A 17,090-nucleotide genomic window follows, 5' to 3' on the forward strand; every position below is an offset into this window, starting at 1 on the left:
CCGTCTAACGCAAATAATCAATGCATTTTTCAAATTTTGTATTGACGTTCACCACGTACTTTAGTACCGTATAATTATCTAGCTGGTTATTTCTGCAGTCTTAAATTACTGAGACTTGAGAATCGAGCCAAAATCTACTGCGAATTAAGTTTCTGCATTCCAACCAGGAAGACAGTATAGACTTTATGCTGTTTTCTTTTGGTTGCCTTCCACTAGTATCTGTGCCTTGTTGTTCATCGCTTTGCTGATAAATCACGTGGGATAGATGGCGATTTCTTCGTTCTCTGAAACAAAATAAATCCTCTGAAAGACTAAAAAACTTTCTTGCACACGGCAGTACATGTGCAGCACGTTTCAAACTCCTGCACAACTTACTGAACATGCAGTGACTGCATACCTGGGACTCTAAGAATAGGACTAAATATTTGCAAATTTTAGTTCTGCACTCCATGATTAGTTTGCAGTATTCACAGAAATATCATGATCACAGAGATAACCAGTTATATACCGGTATGTATACGGTACCTGTCGGTGCTTCACGTGTTGGTTGCGCTAGTAAATGCTGCCAACAGTCGATCCTCAAGTCAGAGACATTCCTGACTTCTACAATTATTTATGCGAGGTATGGATGCACATCATTGTGAGTTTAGTTTGGAATGCACGGATATTGCTACCAACTTTCTAGTGTGAATGTGAACATTCTGCTATATATAGTACAAATGAATATGGCAGTTTTGATTTCAGATTTGCAGTACATCTGTTCTTCGTAGCACTGATTGTTGCATCACTGCAAATAGGTCACTAAGGACGTAGAGGCAACCAGCAACTTGTGCAAAATTGCTCTCGAAGAGCCTCCTGTGCACAAAGCACGAGTTAACTGATGTATGTGCAATTCAACCAGTAGCTAGACTTTAAACGACACTGCATGTCAGCCTGGTCATGATTGAACTGATGAAGTTTACATGCACTTGCCACCTGGTCAACGTTTCTGAGCGCTATCAATAGCTAATTCTTAGAATTGTAATTAGCGGAGATGAACAATTCAGAATGTATTCTGTGGACTAGTCAGAAGGAAATTACCATATTGTATCTGCTACTAAACATACATACATACAAAAGTACAGTATATACCTTGGTTGTTTTACTGCATCATAGATAGCTGACACCGCTATTACTGCAACACCTGTTGTTGTTGTCAGTACCGCTGCATGTTATCAAAGACTTCCAGAAGTACATCCATTATTTTGCAGCAAAGGGATTCACTGGTAGGTGTCTGTTTTACGACGAAGAACCGGACCGCAAAGCAAAATATATAAAGAGTAAACAAAAATTTGAGAAATTGTCCTACAGTATGAATATTTAAAAGCTGGAGAAATGGTTCAAAAGGCTGCTGAAATCAAAGAAGACGATAAGATTGCACTTCTCATTTGCACAGTGACTGATTTTATTGCTCGTGAAATTTGTTACTACCTGTAGTACCATGGAAGCTGTCGTACAATTACACGCACAAGCACAAAGTGGATGCAATACTTTAGAGCTAAGAAAACAACCTCAGCTGTAGCTACCTGTAGTACCATGAAAGCTGTCATACAATTACATGCACGAGCACAAAGTGGATGCAATACTTTAGAGCTAAGAAAACAACCTCAGCTGTAGCGGAGAACTCAGATGTACATGCGATTGCTTTCAGAAATTTGGCAACTGTAAATGTCGACGTGATTATTAAGTGGCCTATCACCATCATGAACTATCCTGCACAGACCTTTCACTGCAGCAATCGTGTGGTAATAGGGTGACAGAAGAAGCAACAATAATACAGTAGCTCGACTCCGATTCAGACAACGACTAAAAATATTTTTAGAATTATTGTGACCCTGGCTTGCATGTGCACCGTCTAATTAGAGACTTAGCTAACAATCGTGTTCCCTAGTCATGCCCATGTAACGGACTAGGATAGGCCACATAGATTTACAGTGATGGCATGTTGTGTTTATAAGGATACAATTGCCTTACTTATGCGACCTTCTGTTTGCATTGCTACCTAGCCACATAGATTTACAGTGATGGCAAATTGCGTTTCTAAGGATACAATTGCTTAACCCTAGACAACCTTCTGTTTACTTTGTTACCTACAAAACTTGACAAACAGCCACTCCAATAATGCTTTCAGCATTTTGTAAGTACATAGATACCCATATAACCACCACTTGCCACCCAAGGCAATGTGTGTATTAGCTATTAGTTATTATTTCAACAATGGACAATTTTTGTGAGTGGCAACATTTTGAACTTTGTTAGTGGCTAATTTGGCTACCATTTACCACCAAAAAACCTTCCTTGCGAGATGGGGTAATAAAAGTTGATTTCCAGACGTCTTTTAGACTTTGGCCAAAAGACTATCCAGTTCTTAGATTTTTTCAAGCTTACGGTGACAGAATATGAACAGCAGTGTCGCTAGACCATCAAGTTTGACAACTGGTTGAGCAGTAGTCTTCGCTACTCGAGCAGTTAGACTAGCTAGTATTCTGTCGCAGAATCAAGGAGTCGTCGTTTCATGCCATCCACAAAGATATCGCAGCAGACGACACTGTAAACAAGGCAGGCATCTCATGGCATTTACAAATGCTATGTTTGTTAATGCAAAAGCACGGTATCTTTCCATCTCATTATTGAACTGGGTAAAACAACCCTAGGCTCTTAGACTACATTTAGCATAGCTTTTTGATAAGTACTTCCAAAATCATCTTATTATCGTTTTGATACAGATTAAAGTCAAGCACTTCGCGTGCTCTCTGGTCTGGAAGTTCGAGGCTAATGGGCCCTATGCACTGCAACACTAAAGCTCTTGCCAATTCCTAACCCTTGTTTATGTTTTGTTTTGCTGCAACAGCAGCAAGATGGTGAAAATGGCATACCCTGAGATATAACAACACCGACGTAGTTTTGACAAATGACAACTGGGTACAATGGCATGAGAAGATCTGGTGCGAAGTTAGATTACATGCATAAAGCAAGAAAATACCGATCTGGATCAAAGTGCCAAAGCTTGTTGAATTTTATGAAAACTGCAAAATGTCAACCATTCTTTTGCAGAATCAACATTCTAGATGAAATAGTTCCAAAACACCTACTACCACACTGCTTACTGCAACATCTTAACCTCTCGTCTTGATCCCTCCAATTCGGCTAGGAAAGACTTCATTCAGTCAGGTTTGCCTTCAGTAAAAATTAGAGCACTGAAAGGCTTTGCAATTACTGAGCATTTGAACTAGATATACTATTTCAAAAGATGAAAAGCACATGCACTGGCATAAACATTCTTTTAAATTACACCTTAACAAAATACTATTCTCTTAGGACCCCGATTGTAAGAATCATAAATTACTGCAAATACAATCACCATGCAAATGAAAGCAGGAACTAGTACTAACATGACATTAGCAGTAAGACAACATTCTCACCTTTTTGACAGCAGCTGTCAAAATTGTTGCCATTTGTTCTTGGCATTTGTCCAAGTTTTGCTGAATCATAATCATAGTTGGATTAACAATTGTCTCTTCTAAATTCATCAGCATCTCATCGATTCTGCTCTATAAAATATACAGAATTGAAATACGTGTAATATCTACAAATTTAAATGAATAAATACAAATATTGAACCAGCAGTTTCTGTATAACACTCTAATGTTGACTTAAAGAAACAAGTGCCATAGATTGAACATATCATAGTGGTACGTTCCAGAATATTGCACCACTAGTGCAAAAGTATTTAGACACAGTAAATACAACAACATGAAAGCAAACATGTTATGTCAATAGGACTTATGCGCATCCGTAATTAAATCAATACCTACTATAAAAAGCTGAAGTGGGACCAAAAATGCATTTTTAGCGTCTCATTTTTGAGTGTCACATTGCATGTAGGCAGCAAACATAGGAACGGGATGCACACTCGCAATGGCTGAACTTGCGTGCAAGACAATACAGCTGTCTATTTGCTGGAACAATGGTCATCAAACACGGATAGAGCCTAGATTTGTGGTCAACAGCAAATACAGTCATGGGGGAGTGCTAATTAGTCATGAATGTTCTTGTTCAGGTTGCTCTGTGTTAGACCTAGGGCATTACCTGCACGACTGTGAAGAGGGCCCACTACTAAGCAGGTTGTAAGCCATGATTATGCATGTTGTGCTGGCAGTGAGAACATTATGTCAGTTACATCCGGATCTCTAAAAACATCTGTCTAAACAAATGTGTGTGATCTCGCCAACAGATTCTAGTCAACACTGGAAACGACGGCGCATTCTGAACTAGCTAGATGCAAGCTAAATGTCTAAAACTCATCTCTCAAGTCATGTAATACAACACAAAGCAAGCAATCTACCAAACAACATACTAGAAGATCAGTTTACACAGTGCTCGAATTAAGGTTTCAACTTTGTCCGGACATATTCTCACGTAGTCAGCCCCTCCCCTTTTGATATCAAAAGGGGAGGGACTGGCTACGTGAGACTAAAATTTTAAATTGATTGGACTTCACAGCTAGAATTAGTTCAAACATATTTTCCATCGTAACTAACTTACTCAGGAGCATCAAAACCTGATTTGTTTGGTATAACGCGCATTAATAAAAAAGGCAGTCAAATTTAACATGATGAGTGCAAAAGATCAGTGTCACCATGCCTTATGATATCCATAAACAGTCAACAGCTACATGAGCACAAAAGTTCAGAAGGTATCACAAAAGCTGAGGCAATTTTTTGCCATTCTTGAAAGACACAACATTAGAAATAATTTCTTCATTTTTACAACGACATTAGACAAGACATTTCAAAGCAGTCCAGCCATAGGTAGACCAATTCTGGTCTATAAACAGTACTAAATATCCACAAGTCAACAGAGTTTGAGACTAAAATGGTCTCCCACAGATTGTTTTCATGACCTGTGATTTAAGTCTGTGGATTAAGCAACATTAGAAATTTTCTATAACGAGATACGTAAGACAAAATGTATTAAGCTAAATTTAATTAATAGTAAAGCAGAAGTTGAGTCATGTTCTGTACTGATCATAAGCACTTATATTCACTGTTAATTAACTATTAATTAGCCTTAACTAGAGCAGCTTGTACTAATTGTTGTATCAGAGAGTAAATCAGTTACTACTTAGGCTTTTACTGACACTAAATTGTACAGGTTTATGTACAACGTACAAAACTAGTGCTTGTCAACAGTTCCCACCCAAACTTCCCAATCCTCAATAGGGTTCCTAGAGCATGAGTTAATTAGTAAGGTATGACTATACAGCTACTAGAGAAAGTAGCCAATTAGCAAGGTCACTAAACGGTCCACCACTGTGACATCAACTCACAGTCCTCATTGTTTCGCGGGCTGTTGGTTGGTATTCCTGACTCTTCTTCCCGTTCTGTGTCGTCTTGATAGCCTTTACGTTTACATAACCTCATTCTATCGTAATATGACTTCTAATGGACAGTTTTGGGATATCACTTAACATCTGCGTGTGGTAAACAATTACAGCTGCATCATTACTGACTTTCGGGAGCAAAGTCAGCGCAAACAGAGAGTAGCCTCTGTAAATCTCTAGGATACTGTACATACTATAAAATTGAAAAGTGACAGAAGATTGAAGTTCACAGCAGACAAGTTAGGACATAGTTGGAGAACGCCGTGCATATCATTACTAGAGCACGTGACTCAGGAATCCGTTTTACAAGACCGGTTGGGGTATACTTCGTAGCTACTAGTAACTCATGTGTATCTCTTCTGACTAAACCATATACGAGAAACACTAATCTTACAACGAACATTTTGATGTAGAGATGAAACACGTCAATTACAGTTGGCTGCACCAGTGGCGTAATAATTATAATTCAATTATCAAATGAAGAGCGGCGATCTCTGGGTAATAGACATCGGAAACATGCGGCAAAACGAATAGACGCTCATTGTGCAGCTAGCTGTAGTGGAAAATGATAAATCAAACCTTGAGAGCAAGACATTAGAGCTCCTTTACGGCATGTCTACAGTTGCGTTTCTAAAGTTTGACATCTTGTTCGAACGTTCTTCTTCGTGATCGGACAAACAACAAAAGTGTTCGGAAGTGTCCGATGTCCGACCGCTATTTCGAGCACTGTTTACATGATTCATTACGTGTTCGCTAGGTGATACACAATGTGACACTTAAAAATAAGACACTAAACGCATTTCAGTCCCACTGCCGCCTCTTATAGTAGTGGTTGATTTAAATCGTACAAATGCGCATAAGGCCTATGCAATAAAAATTGACATGAATTTGCATTGTTTTGTGAACCAATGTTTATAGTTTCTAATTGTCTCTAGTACAGTTCAAAATAATACAAATGCAAGTAAATTATTCTGTACTGTACTTGAATACACTTAAAGGTGCAGGGTCACGCTCGGACATGCATACTGCATCCCTTTGAAAAGGGTGCACTTTTTCAAACACTCAGTAACTGCGAGGACTTGAGCGCTCTAATTTGCACTGAAGGCAAAGCTGACTGAAGTCTCTCTATAGCCTAAATTTGAACAATCAAGACATTGCAGTATGAGGTTGCATTAGACCGTCCTCTGGTAGCTACATTCTAGACTCTAGATGTACCGTAGTTCTCCAAATTTTTCTTCTAAAAACTCAAACTGAGGTTGCTATACTGCAGCTTTGATAAAATTTGACAAACACTCTCACACTTCGAGCCAGATCGGAGTTGCCTACGCTCTGCACGTGACCAGAAAGCACACATCACGTTCCCGTATGTTGCATCTGCTGTAGTCACATCTCTCTCAGAGTAACCAAGCGCACTCAGTTCACAGTACACACCAGAATTGTATTGTTTAGAACTAACACTGCCACCGTGCCTGTCGATCGACAGCTAAATAGCCAGTTTTGCAGTAGTTTGTCTATTCATCCTTGTGCATGTGTCGTGTTAAATTCAGTCTGTGTTAATAAAGTATCCATGTTAAATTCAGTTGGACATTAAAAAGACTCTGTTAAATTCAGTCGGGCGTTGAAAAACAATGTATAATAGTGTCCTCAATCACTTGGTTAGGTCTAGACGTTTTAACACGCGTACCATTCGCCACAACTGTTTTTAACAATGTACACTGTTAAATTCAGTCAGATAGCAAGCGTTAGACGTTAGAAAAAATGACCGCTTCTTCGGTGAACTGTAACCAACAGACATCCGCTCTCATTGCTTTGTAGAGTAAAATGCATGACCTGTTTTAACTTTATAAATTCCATTCATCAACCAGCTATAGCTAGCTGATCTAGTCAACCACACGATCTACTTCACCACAGTTACACATCAGCCTAGCACGCTTTCTGCTTTGTGTTGATTGCTACAACAGGATCAGGGAAGCTCCAGACCATACTTCAGATAGCTTGTGTAAATGTGCGCGTGTCAACCGGGCTTGCATCAGAGACGAATTAATTCTAGAGACGAACTCTAGTGAATGTGCTAGAAAGATTTATAGCGTTTAAACGCATTCTTTAACATAGACTAAATTATTTTACAATAACCTATTTAACACCGAGTATGGTTAGTTCAATTACTGTATGTAACGTGTACAATGTTCGAAAAGCTGCCATTTGTCTAACGCCTAACGCGTGCTATTTGACCAAGTACACGTATGTATAACAGTGTGCATTGAAGAAAACAGTCTGAGCGTGTATGGCACACGTGTTAAGAAAAGTTTACACCTAATCAAGTGATCAAGGAAATTATTCTGCATTGTTTTTTCAACACCAGACTAAATTTAACACGGATACTTTATTAAAGGTGCCCGCTCACAATTCACCGCGCACGCGCAGACACACACACAAACTAAAATCATGCCTTTATGCACACATTTATCCATTTACCAGTTTGAGATAACTTCCTGTTAAACAACAAAGCAATTTCTTGATCTTTTCCTTGTTGCACATGACCCAGAATGGGTGGAGCACAGAGCGCACACTAAAACCGAACAGACATCTCCATGTCTGAAGTTGTAGACTAGCTTATCAGTGTACCAATGCCTACATCCGACTTGCAGTTGTTGAATTTCTGTAGAAGAAACACCGCTACCGAAACATCGTCTGTCTCCATGGGTATAGGCTATTCCTCAATTCTAGTCAGTTCTTGTAGCTACCGTGTAAAGATAGAGGCGTGATCTGCGTTGCAGGCGCTGTCCGGCACCTCTCCAGGCATATTTCATGCTCAGATCCCATCACGTGATGCTCTGTGCTCCACCCATTTCCGGGTCACGTGCAACTAGAAAACACTAAAAAATCGCTTTGTCGTTCAACAGCAAGCTATCTCAAAGATGGTAAATGGTAAATGTGTGGATAAAGAACCTAACACACTTGTCGTTAGCTTTCCCGAAATGTCAAGTACAAGGAGCAAAACTGGCGTGGCGGACAAGAAAGCGATTCACCTTTCTCTTTATACTAGGAAGAAAGGCTGTATGTCATAGAGCGTGGTGCACTCTAAGATGTTTGCTTGCTCTGCTTCGTTATGACACAACTTGAAATCGTGGCACGTTTTCAAGTTTACGTGGGTGTGCCTGCGCATGCGCAGTGAATCGTGGGTGGCACCTTTAACACATGCTATGAGGAATCCAGTCGGTGTTAAAAGAGTATTTCTTAACTCATATTCTGTTAAGAGTGTTTTTAACACAATATGTGTTAAAAAGAGTCTTTTTGACAGTGACTGAATTCTTCATAGCATGCTATGAGGCATGTAGTCCTTTTTAACAGCTACTTTGTTAAAAGGACTCCTTCTAGTGCGACCGACTAAATTCCTCGTAACACATAACACATGCGCAACGTATGAACAGCATTTGAAGAGGTTACTGAAGTTCAAAACTAAATTTTTTGCCCGGACACTTGAACATATGTTACGTATAATAGCTATGATGCAATAGCTACCTCACTTGAGATCGGCTCAAGTGCACATGTCCGACCGTGACCTTGCACCTTTAACTATTGGTATTCAAATTGATGAGACACAATGAATAGAAAAAATGAACAGTGTGAACAGCATCTAAATAATAGTTAGCTACCTTGTATAAGTCAGCTTCCAATTTCAGCTTTCTCCCCTTATCTGTAGCAACTTCATAAAACTTTTGTTGACTGACACTGGCTGATACAGTAGCAGCTACCAACTGCTCTCTCAGCTGGTTGAGAAGAGTGTGTGGCAAAGTCTGAGACCATCTCATCAGTGCTGCTTGAATAGACTGTTGCAGATCTTCAGCTTGTCTTACTTGTTCAGTAGCACTGCTAGAGACTAATGCTTTGAGATCTGCTACCTGGCTCCTGAACTTCTACAAAGATCAAAAGCATACACATTGTATAACTGTGTACTACAAACATGTGAATTTTACAAATAATGACATCTAAATTAATTAAGCAACATTAACCAAATATATGGCAAATATAAAATTACCAAGTTAGACTACTTGAGCTAAAAGGACTGTTTATGCATAATTTGTTTATGCATAATTATTGAGGCTTAACCAGTTTCATGTATTGTCTTGCAAACAAAATTTGCACTGTGGCAACAAACTAACAATATGGCGAATAAACACTATAAAACAAGATCCATTCAGTGTCTGTGCCTGTGCAGATGCAAGTAAGCCTATTATCATCATCCAACTAGCATAATTGGAAGATTGAAATAATGTCTGCACTGTTGACATGACATTTTTCACTGATCAGCGCACATTTTAGTTGCACTGCAATTGACCATTTTCCAGTTGTCAAAACAGCTTGCTGACCACCATGTTTTGGTAGTAGCCATATATGGCAAACTAGCTGAGTAACCCATTCTTCGTCCGGGCTAATGAGATTATTGATTGCTAGTTAATTCATATCCCGTTGAAGACCAATAATAGCTACCCAAGTGTCCTGTTCTGGAAATGTGTCGGTTGGATTCAGTGCAAATGCAATCAGAATGTGGAGAGAAACGCAAGCGCTAGAAGACTGGCTTCAATTGAAAAGAAATCTTCGATCGCTGGAAGGGTTGCAAAGAACGACGACACGTACAGTCAATCTACACAGAACTGGTGTGGGCTTGCATTAAATCAACTGAAAGGTGCTGGTTAATATCCTGTTAAAAATAAATGAGAATGTAACCGAGTGTCCCATTCCAGAAAAATTAGCAGCAAGTCTTCCATTCAGAGTTAGAGATACGGGCAGCAGAAAACTTGGAAGTCATGTGCGAGTATTTACTCACCCAGACAATCAGTTCCATGTTATATGGCCAGTCATGCCTTATCTTGCAGCTATTTTGACACTCCCGTTGGACGTCGTCAGTTTGAAAAAATTGCTGCCATTGTAGGAAATAGGTGTAGCAAACATGGCAACTATTTGACGTATGTACACGAGCAAACAACAGTAAGCGTATTCTTAAACTCGGCTATAGTCAAAACACTTGCTGTTATTGACTTCGCCAGCAATAAACGATAGATCCGATGCGCTGCTTCAGAGAATTCGTGTGCAACTGGAGGTGAGTTCAATTGGTAAGAAATCATGTCGTCCCAAGGGAACGATGAAAGACGAAGACACCTTCACTGCCAAGCTCAATTGATTGGCGTGCATGAGCAAAATTTGGTGGCACGGCAACTCGCCATTTTGACATCATACACATGTACCCACCACTGCGGGTACACTCAAACTATTTACTCACATACAGGAAAGTCCCAACTCAAAACCTCATCTATTTCAGCAAGCATACAGCTAAAAATCATTCTAGCGCTATAGAGCCATAATCTATATGATAAACGAGGTGTGTGTGTATTCTTATGTAGAAAAGGATCTCAAAGAAAGATGAATCTGATCCCCACCGAATTTGGCTCATGCATGCCGAATCCAGAGGGTGAAAGTCAGATTGTCATTATTCAAACCCTCTTCAAACCCATCTTCGCTCACGCACAAACATCTCTGTAGCGGCCAGTTGGATCTCCACCAAATTAAACTGCCCGTTCCTGATGTCGAATGGTAATTGCAGACCATGTCGTTTATTGTGGGCAACGTCGAAAAAGAAAAGATATTTCTTGTATATGTGGGTCTTGATAAAAACGCCTACAGTCACTTGCCTGTCTACGCCCATCAAAGAGCAGCAACGTTCGATACACCTGTTCCCCGCAATGCCAGCAACTTCCTCAAAGTGACGACACAAAGAGACTGTCAAACTAGGCCTTTGTTCACGTAGGTCTCGCATACAATTAAGTTTTGACCTTTGAATGGCATTAGTTTACATTTTATATTGCTTCTGTTGTTGAATTAAACACGATTGCTTTCTGCAATAATGATGTCACTACTATCAAAGTCAACAAATGGTGTGTCTTCCGCCCAAACTAATGACAAGCAGTGGTAAGTGTGGGAAGTGTACCAAACATCCATTTGTATTCTTGACTGTCCTCACTAGAGTCAAACTCACTTATTTCTCTTTCTGGCTCATACACAAAGGGTGAGAGATCTATGTTTACCAAGCATCAGCAGAAACAGTGCACTGATGCATGAGATCAGCTATGCTATCAATCTTTGTTCCTACGCTCAACCCATGAACCCAATTGCAACGCAATGAACTACTAGTGTAAGTAAAGTAGGATGTGTACTGCAAGCAGAAGAACATGCGACTACAAACTAGATCGAAGTCGGTTAGCTTGCGTACATAGCTTGTGAACATTCTTGTAAACATTCTCTTTCATACTATGTTTGAGTGGTGAGTAGGTACAATTTAAACGCACAAGATCAAGCTTAAATCCTGTCGTTTAGAAGAGATCCTCACATGAATCACGACTATAGTTTCTGTAGCCTTTCAGTCAACGCTGCTGCTTCTGTCTAGAAATTTGATCTCTAACTGAGTTGGAGTGGTTACATAATTACCACTTACCAGTAAACGTTTCCCTTTCCGTCATGTAAAAGACACTCCTTATTGTTCATATTTTGAAACCAGGGTTTCAAGATCCAAAAGCAATCATTTTTAGTTCAACAACGGAGACAATTTTGATGTGTAACTAGCGTCATTAAGATTCTTTCGTCAAAACTTAATGTTAAAGCCTAAGTTGTTTTTCTGTGGGACTGCCCCTTTAAAAATCAATAATGCAATCATCCCGAGCAAAGAACAGGATCTATAACGGCATATATTCTACTTTGAAGTAGCGATCTCAGAACGGGATATAACTCTGAAAAAAGTTGTTCATGAGAATTCTGTCTGGCTGCTAAGTTAGCTAATTAATTCTTCAAAATGGAGTAAATCTGCATGTGAACTGATATACTTCATTATACATTGTCAGAATGGGATACTCATGCAACAAAATAAATTTGTATACAACATTAAATTAATTAACTTTATGAGAATTCTGTCTGTGGCTGCCAATTCTGTGAATGGGATACCGTATAAGATGAAATATTGGTGGTAATTTATATTGGCGGATTTTATTTTGGCGGTCCTACATCGTTGTTTGATAACTGATATATGTCTTACCATGAGTGGTCATGGAGAAGTTCGTGATTGACAGATGTGTTCGTGGCTCACATTTCCCTAACTTACTGGTCTCCAACTACCGCCTAGTAATGAAGAACTGCTGTGTCACTGCAAAGAACGGGACCCGAGTAAACGTGACAGTCCAGCTCCATAGCCTCAAGGCCTCATTAGGCACAATAGACGGCAAGCAGGGATTACCTACGGTACCATCTTGTGGTCTTATCCGTGTGACGTACCACCACATCGCCATATGATGTTTGATCCACGAGAGGGTGATGACATCAACATATCCCGGCGGCCAAATTAATGGCGGATTTTATATTGGCAGTCGCTGAAAAACCCGACAATCTGCATAAATAATAAAACTTCGCCATCAATATTTCATCTTATACTTTCAAAGCTATTGATTTCAACATTTTTAGGCTATGTAGCAACCAAAGTCCAAGCATTTCCACTACCAAGAGGTAAAACACCCAACCGGCAGGAGTCACTCTTGCGTCATGACAATCATCCTTGTCAATCTCAGCCGCTTCTGCCACGAATCATGATGTTTCAGCAACGTGCTTCTTTCTGTGATGTCAAAGTATCCAGATCGTCCATTCAAGAAATTTGGATGGAAGACACCCCTGGCCAGTATTTGGTTTCACCCAACCTTTTCTGTTGTTACAACTTATTTTGAATCAATAAGAAGTGATTGTCAAATAGTCAAACACAATCGTCATGATGATTTAACAATGTGGACCATGACCACATTTAACAAGGTGATCTCCATACATGTCTAGTGACTGACTAGACAAACATCTAATGTTGTTTGGTGGGTTCAGGATATACCTTGAAGCTACAACAAACTCATGAGGTGACACGGTAAAGCCAAGATTACGGTTGGGAGTTGCCCACAATCATGCACCTGTAAGAGGAGATGATTTTGTTTAGGAGGGCTTTATCTCTGACACTCGCCAAATTTAGTAAGTTAGAAAAAGAAATGTCATCTAGTCGACTTTGAATCTAGTGTTATGTAGCTTTACCTGGAGAAAAGAAAACACAAGGAATCGTACACAACCTACTTTCTAAAAGCGAATCAATTTCTTTAGATTAGATGACAGCTACACAAAAGCAGATTCAAAGTCAACTAGATGACATTTCCTTCTCTAACCAACTAGGTTCGACGAGTATCAGAGACAGAGCCTGCCTGAAGACTATATTACCTCTTCAAGCAGGTGCAACTCCAAACTGTAACCTTGACCTCACCATGTCACCTCATGAGTTTGTTGTAGCTTCAAGATATTGGCTGGGTCTGCCTTTGTTTCCTTTCCCACCAAAGAACATTAGATGTTTGTGTGGTCAGCCACTAAACCCATATGGAGATCATCTTGTTAGATGTGGACCATGTCCACATCGTTTCAATCATAATAATGCTTTGTGTGAGACTATTTGGCAATCACTTCTTATTGATTTAAAACTAGTTGTAAAAGAACAGAGAAACTCGAGTGAAACCAAATACAGGCCAGCAAATGTTTTCTATCCAAATGCCTTGAATGGACAATCTGGATACTTCGACATCACAGGAAGAAACACACGTTGCAACCATCATACATCCCTTGAGTTGCTATATCAGGAATCATGGATAAGATGGACAAGGATAATTGTCACGACACTAGAGTGACTTCTGTCGGCGAGGTTTCTTACCCCTTGGTAGTGAAAATGCCTGGACTTTGGTCGCCAGATAGTTTGGACACTTTGAAATCAATAGCTTTGAAAGTACTGCAAACGTCGAATTATTTTTGGGTTAAAAATTTCACATTTTTTGCATCATGGACCATTTTATGGGGTAAAATGTGGTTTGATGCATGTCACGTGGTTTCCATCCATCACGTCGTCTACACTGTATGGCACTGCTGAATTAGCTACACAAAGCGGGGGATAGGGAGAAGACTGTGTCTTCCGTAACCTTCTAACGTTCCCGGTCTACCTGGCAGGAAACGATTGTGTGTCAATTCAAGAAGGTCCCCCTAAGAGGGCTAACCACAAGTGAAAATGAGAGTGAATACAAATTATACAATGACACGTGAGGAATGAGCCACGCCTTTGTAAATTTCGTGTGGGGTTTATTGAACCACAAAAATAGCAAAAAATTCCACAATTACAGTATGTGCTGTGCTAGCTGTTCCTTTCTGAAAGACTTTCAAAACTTGTTAGAGCAGCTTTCTATAAAATTATGGCATTATAATGCTAATGATTTGTAGCCGCATGCTTGCATCATGTTTTGAGTTGGAACTTTCCAGTATGTGAGTAAATAATTTTTGAGTGTATATCCGCAGTGGCGGGTACATGTGTGTAATATACACCAACCTAAATTTGTGTCAAGTTTAGCAATGCTTGCAGCCCAGTTTGAAGTTCGCCCAAGATCTTTACAAGACTTTCCAAGACTTACAAGAACTTGCCAAGGCCAAGTTCATGGATAAGAACTTTAACCCGGGAGGTGCCACCAGTCTGGCCGGGGAGATTGAGAAAGACACCAAATATGATATACTTAGTGTCATCTTCTGGTAGTGGAATCATTTGGAGCTTGGACTCCTGCCAGTCAGGAAACTATATAACCATTGCTACCAAATCAATTATTTCAAACAACACTCCGTTTTCACAGGCCTACAATACCCATATGCAGCTGTCAGTTAGCTTGTGGAAGTTTAATGCTACACTGATAAAAAGTAGACTACCTTTAGATTCAGATGAATGTTTTTGGGATTTGGCTGTTATGTCTGTTTCTGCCTTGTTGTAGGGAGCAGGGCATATGTATCAATAAATTATGTGTGTGTGTGTGTGTGTGTGTGTGTGTGTGTGTGTGTGTGTGTGTGTGTGTGTGTGTGTGTGTGTGTGTGTGTGTGTGTGTGTGTGTGTATTAAAGAAAACTTGAGTTTAAGAGAAAGAGCAAGATTAAAGACGGTTGCTTCTCCTCATAGTGGTGACTGGCGCAGGAAATACCCAACCCACAACTTGGCCTCAGCATGTCACCACACAACTTTGTGCTTGCAACAAGAATATGGCTTGGTATACCTATTTTTCCATTCCCTCCTAAGTCATTGAAGTGAACCTGTGGAATCATCCTTGACCCTCATGGAACTCATCTTCTAATCTGTGGTCATGGTCAACTCAGAATCAAACGTCATGATTCATTATGTGATATCATTTATATCACGCACTCTTGACAGACAACAAGAATGTTAAGAAAGAACAACGTTCTGGAAATGCTGAAGATCGTCCAGGTAATGTTTTCCACCCAGACTTTAGTGAAGGTCGAGCAGGTTTTTTGATGTGACGGTAAGAAATAGTCTCTTGCCTACCTTCATAACTAGTGCTGCTATCAATGCTGGTGCAATAGCTGAAGCAGCAGAAACTTCAATTGGTCTATGGACACCTTTCAGCTTGAAGACTCTCCAGTCTATCTCGTCCAAGATCTCTAGAATTAGCAACATCTCCTTCTCATATACATATAATAACGTAATGCAACAGCTATCAATAAAACTGTGGTCTTTTAATGCTAGAATGACATTACAACGTGTGCATTTAGAAAGTGTAGATTTATCTAGTTGGGACTTACCTACTCTTGCTAGCATAATTACTTGACTTCAAAATTTGTTGAGTGGTATTTGAATATATATATATATATATATATATATATATATATATTATTTTTCTTTCAAAATCAAACAATCCCCCAAACATCCCCAAACCAACAAGTCTTACATTACAGTAGGTATATGCCAACTATCAACGTCCTGTACTTCAAGCTGAATTCTCTTATAAATCATTCTCGAGTGATGTTTCCATAATTGAATAGAAAGTTGCTGCATCATATTTTGGAAAGCCTGGTGGAATACAAGGCCACTGACTGCTCAGGTTTTGGAAGCAACAGCTTTCAGAGTTTTGATGCTGAATAATGACCAGAGCCCTAAGGCCTCAACTACTAAGAGGTAAAAGAGACCAACAGCTGCACACTCTGTCTTCATGGCGAGTATCCTTTTGTTCTTCACCTGCCTCTGCTGCGACTCCAGCCCTTACAGCTGATTTTGTCACATATAACGGCTAGAAAGAGTTTCTAACTGTTACGTCAAATAGGCAAGTCGACCCTCCAAGAAATCAGGGTGAAAAACATCACCAGGACAGCTTTCAGTAGAACCATTGCACCTCATCTCCCTCATAACATCTCCGTTCTCAACCAATAAGGCCTGGAAAATAACTTCTGCCAATGCATGTGTCTACGTGTGCGCTCTGGACCAAAACCACAACCAAGAAGGTGATCTCCAAAAGTGTCAATGTGCTGATCACAACTGCACAAGACAGATGCCAGAGGAGAAGGAAACATCTTGATTCCCAACCAGAGCCGTACTGCAATAACAAACTCATTAGGAGACATAGAAAGGCCGAGATTAGAGTTGAGTATTGCCTGCAACCAAGCTCCTGCATGAGATTTAAACGTGCTCTGTCTTGTAACCTAGCAGTGTTGAACAAATACTTGACTAAATCAGAGTCAAATTCTGATATATACATATATAAAGATATATATATCAGGGCTCGAAAAATTGG

The 17,090-nt window shown here is 39.8% G+C and overlaps 1 protein-coding gene across 1 annotated transcript; it reads right to left on the reverse strand.

The window, feature by feature from the left end:
- Positions 1–30: 30 nt before the first annotated feature.
- On the reverse strand, positions 31–16,920 carry LOC134177036 (uncharacterized). Its single transcript, XM_062643737.1, has 5 exons — positions 16,767–16,920; positions 15,848–16,044; positions 9,079–9,339; positions 3,462–3,590; positions 31–284 (listed from the first exon to the last, which is right to left on the reverse strand). Exons 1-5 carry the CDS (start codon positions 16,918–16,920, stop codon positions 234–236), a joined length of 792 nt encoding a protein of 263 aa, XP_062499721.1. The 3' UTR covers positions 31–233.
- Between the last annotated feature and the right edge of the window lie 170 nt (positions 16,921–17,090).

This window comes from Corticium candelabrum, chromosome 3 (assembly GCF_963422355.1).
Source record: "Corticium candelabrum chromosome 3, ooCorCand1.1, whole genome shotgun sequence".
Classification (NCBI taxonomy): domain Eukaryota; kingdom Metazoa; phylum Porifera; class Homoscleromorpha; order Homosclerophorida; family Plakinidae; genus Corticium; species Corticium candelabrum.

Excerpts from the sequence above, each read along its gene's own strand:
- LOC134177036 (XM_062643737.1), bottom strand. The coding sequence starts at position 16,920 with ATGTCTCCTAATGAGTTTGTTATTGCAGTACGGCTCTGGTTGGGAATC. Across the intron at positions 16,045-16,766 it reads TTTTGGTCCAGAGCGCACAC|CATTAAAAGACCACAGTTTT; the intron begins GTAGACACATGC and ends ATGTCATTCTAG. Across the intron at positions 9,340-15,847 it reads TAGCAGCACTAGTTATGAAG|AAGTTCAGGAGCCAGGTAGC; the intron begins GTAGGCAAGAGA and ends TGATCTTTGTAG.